This window comes from Arachis duranensis, chromosome 2 (assembly GCF_000817695.3).
Source record: "Arachis duranensis cultivar V14167 chromosome 2, aradu.V14167.gnm2.J7QH, whole genome shotgun sequence".
NCBI classification, from domain to species: Eukaryota; Viridiplantae; Streptophyta; class Magnoliopsida; order Fabales; family Fabaceae; genus Arachis; species Arachis duranensis.
In genome coordinates, this window is record NC_029773.3 from 91,510,970 (window position 1) to 91,514,301 (window position 3,332).

At 34.5% G+C, this 3,332-nt stretch overlaps 1 protein-coding gene across 2 annotated transcripts in view; it reads right to left on the reverse strand.

Annotated features, from left to right (window-relative positions):
• Positions 1-3,332, reverse strand: part of LOC107472406 (putative disease resistance RPP13-like protein 1) — a 138,838-nt gene that overhangs the window by 105,787 nt on the left and 29,719 nt on the right. The window contains exon 2 of one of the 2 annotated variants that reach the window (XM_052257388.1): positions 853-1,025. The exons of the other annotated variant lie outside the window; for it this stretch is intronic. Coding sequence (XP_052113348.1) covers positions 853-1,025 — 173 coding nt within the window. The remainder of the gene's footprint in view (positions 1-852; positions 1,026-3,332) is intronic. 2 annotated transcript variants of the gene reach the window in all.

Below are 3,332 nucleotides of genomic sequence, written 5' to 3' on the forward strand. Positions count from 1 at the left end.
AGATCATGCATCACAAATTTATTTTCCTCGGTACTATGAGGTTGCAAAAATGATCTCGCAATTAATTCATCAAAATATTCATCACCAACTTCTTCCATAGTCTTTTCTCCTATTGGTTGCAAAAAATTCTCTGCCATCCATAACAAGATCAATTCATTTTTGCTAAATTCATAGTCCTTGGGATACAAGGAACAATAAACAAAGCACTGCTTCAGATGTGAAGGAAGAAACTAATAACTTATTCTTAATGCTGGAACAACATTTATTTCAACATCAGATAGTTCCCAGATCTCACTCTTCATTAACTGATTCCAATACTTGACATCAGAATTTCCACGCAATAAGCCTCCAAGGGCTTGAGCTGCCAAGGGCAATCCATCACATCTCTTTACCATATCTCTGCCGATCCTTTCCAGGGTTGGATTCTCCACAGAAACAGTTGAAAGACGTGCATGTTTTGAGAACACCAACCAACAATCTTCATTGGACAATGGAGTTAGTTCATGAGGCAAAACAGTTTGCACCACATAAGCTACCTTTTTACTTCTAGTAGTTATGAGAATTTTACTTCCCTTAACCCCTTTTTGAAAAGGTTTTAGAAGCTTAGTCCAATCCTCATAATTTTCATTCCAGACATCGTCCAGGACAATAAAGAACTTTTGCCTAGACAACTTTTCCTTTAAATCAAGCTGAAGTAAATTCAAATCTGTCAAGTTACAAGAATTCGAAGTTATTGCCTCGATTATAGTCTTGGTGACCTTGACAACATCAAACTCTGCTGACACGCAAACCAAACCTCGAAAATCAAAATTCTCCTTCACTTTATCATCGTAGTAAACCATCTGGGCCAAGGTAGTCTTTCCTATTCCGCCCATGCCCACAATGGGAATGACAGATAAATCACCATCAGCAGCATCATCATCATCCAACAACAGTTTCAGTATGGCCTCCTTGTCTTCTTTCCTGCCACATATCTCCGATGGTTCAACGAGAGATGTGGATGGAATTCTCCATGACATGTCCACCTTGGCACTCTTCTCCAGACCAAGATAACGTTTGCGTCTTACAACGGATTCTAGTTTGCCAGCTACTTTTTCCATGCGCCATTATCTTCAATATACGAATCAACAAGACGAGACCAGGAAGAAGAGTTACCTGGATCCCTTCGAGTGGCTGCAATAGCTGCTTTAGTGGAGAGTTCGTCGAGCAAGTCATCAGCCATATAGAGAACATCTTGAAGATCAGCAAGCCACTTCTTCACTTTCTTGTCAGTGAACTGCTTCAGCTCAGCATGATCAAGAACAGGTCCAACATCACAGAGACAATTCTGCAACCTTTCAAGCAATTCCAGGGCAGAGTCGTTTCCATTGAGGACAGAGTCATCTTCAAGTATTGAAGACAGGTTGTCCAAAACAGCGTCAACAAAGGGAGAGAGGTAAGCTCCACCATAGAGTTTTGCAGCCATGACTATATTGAGTCTCAAGTGCAGCGGATGAGATCACGACAAAGAAAGAAAGAGACAAAGAAAGGTGATGGATGAGGGAAGAAGGGTTTGCAGTTTAGAATGTAGTCTCTGGGTTTTCTCAAACAGAAGCTAAGGGAAGTGTTTGCTTTGTGTGTGGTGAGTGAAACTGACTTGGTCACTTGGTCTTCATACAAAACCATTTTGGCCGAATAATGCTACTTTTAGGTACACCAAAAAGTTGATGTTGAAAATTCTCACCTTTTCATATTTTATTCTCATTTCCCAATTATCATATTTTAACATATAATTTGTTTCGTTTCCACAAATTTTGTTTATTGATTTATTATAAAGAAAAATAATTTACCTGAAACAATAAATTGTAACAAAAATATCCATATTCAATTATTCATTTTCTTTTTTTTTTCCATGAATATACATGGTTTTTTTTTTTTACCGATATATCATGCATGTTTTAAAATAACAACTTTGTTAATACATGTTTTTGTGCTTCACTACTTAATTACTGATTAGCGCTGCCTTCACATGTCGTCTTCTTCTTTTCTTATTGCTTCTCTTATTTTGATGGTTTATGGTAGAAACTTTCACTTTTATTTATTCTCAAGGATTTTATTGTTTATTTTATTGTTACTAATGGACATACTCTGTAGTGCATTAGCAATTAGTAAACTAAAAATTAGCTGTAGTTCCACTTTATCGCTAGTCAATGGTCATCAACAGATGATATAATTATAGTTATTGGAAAGAAATTTCTATAAGGTGGGGACTCTCTCATTTTTTTTTCCTACAGATTTAGAAGAATATATCAATGATTCGACTGTATTATTATTTATTATAAGGGACAGGACGAAAATGACTTTTAAATATACATGTAAATAGCATTATCATTTTGGCTAAACATATATATTGTACTACTATTAGTTTGTCATGTTTTACAACAACTACATATTTATCTCGCTCGTTTCTATTTGCAGCCATAGTTGAATCTCAACTGAAGCAGATCAGAACAAAGAAAGAAAGAAAGAAAGAAAGGTGATGAATGAAAGGGTTGGCAGTTTGCAAAGTACTCTTGGGGTTTTCTGAGGCACAAGCTATGGAAAGCGTTTGGTTTGTGTGGTGATCCAAGGGTTAAGTACCAGTCAAATGATGCAACTAAATTATAGAGTTGAAAAATTAGAAATTTTTATAAAATATGATAAGAATTGAATAACTTTTTTAAGAATTATAATTTTTCTCTCTTTTTATAAAAGGAGAACACTTCCCACTAAATATATAGAAAAATACCTCAAATTTTTTTTTATATTTTTCTCTGACTTTTCTCTTTTTCGATGTTATTTGTTATCTAATGAGATTATCTATTTATTTAAAAATTCTTCTCACCTTAACCATACAATAACTATAGGTGGATAATGAGTATTAGTTTGGACAGTTAATGTTTGATAGCTTATAAGTAAGATAATTTTCTCCTTTCATTTTGTTAGATTTTTATTTCTTTTTCATAAAAATGAACTTTACTCTTTTTTTACATGAAGTTGACTTTGATGAACTTTATGATCGTCTTCTGAGGTGATCACTGATCATGCTGAATGCTAGCACACCACCAAAAATAAATAAATAAATAAATAACATTATGTTTCCTTTTCAGTGATTTCAGAAGACAATTATTTGAGGTTATTTTATTCTCAATCTTAGACAGAATGGCAGAAAATGCTGGCTATTGCTGCTTTGAAGAAATCTTACAGAATGGCAGAGGAAGAGAAGAATAGAAAGCAATGAAAAATGAATCTGAAGTTTGATTTAGTATTTGGAAAATTATTACAAGCCTTGAGTCTTCTACCTAAGTCAGAGG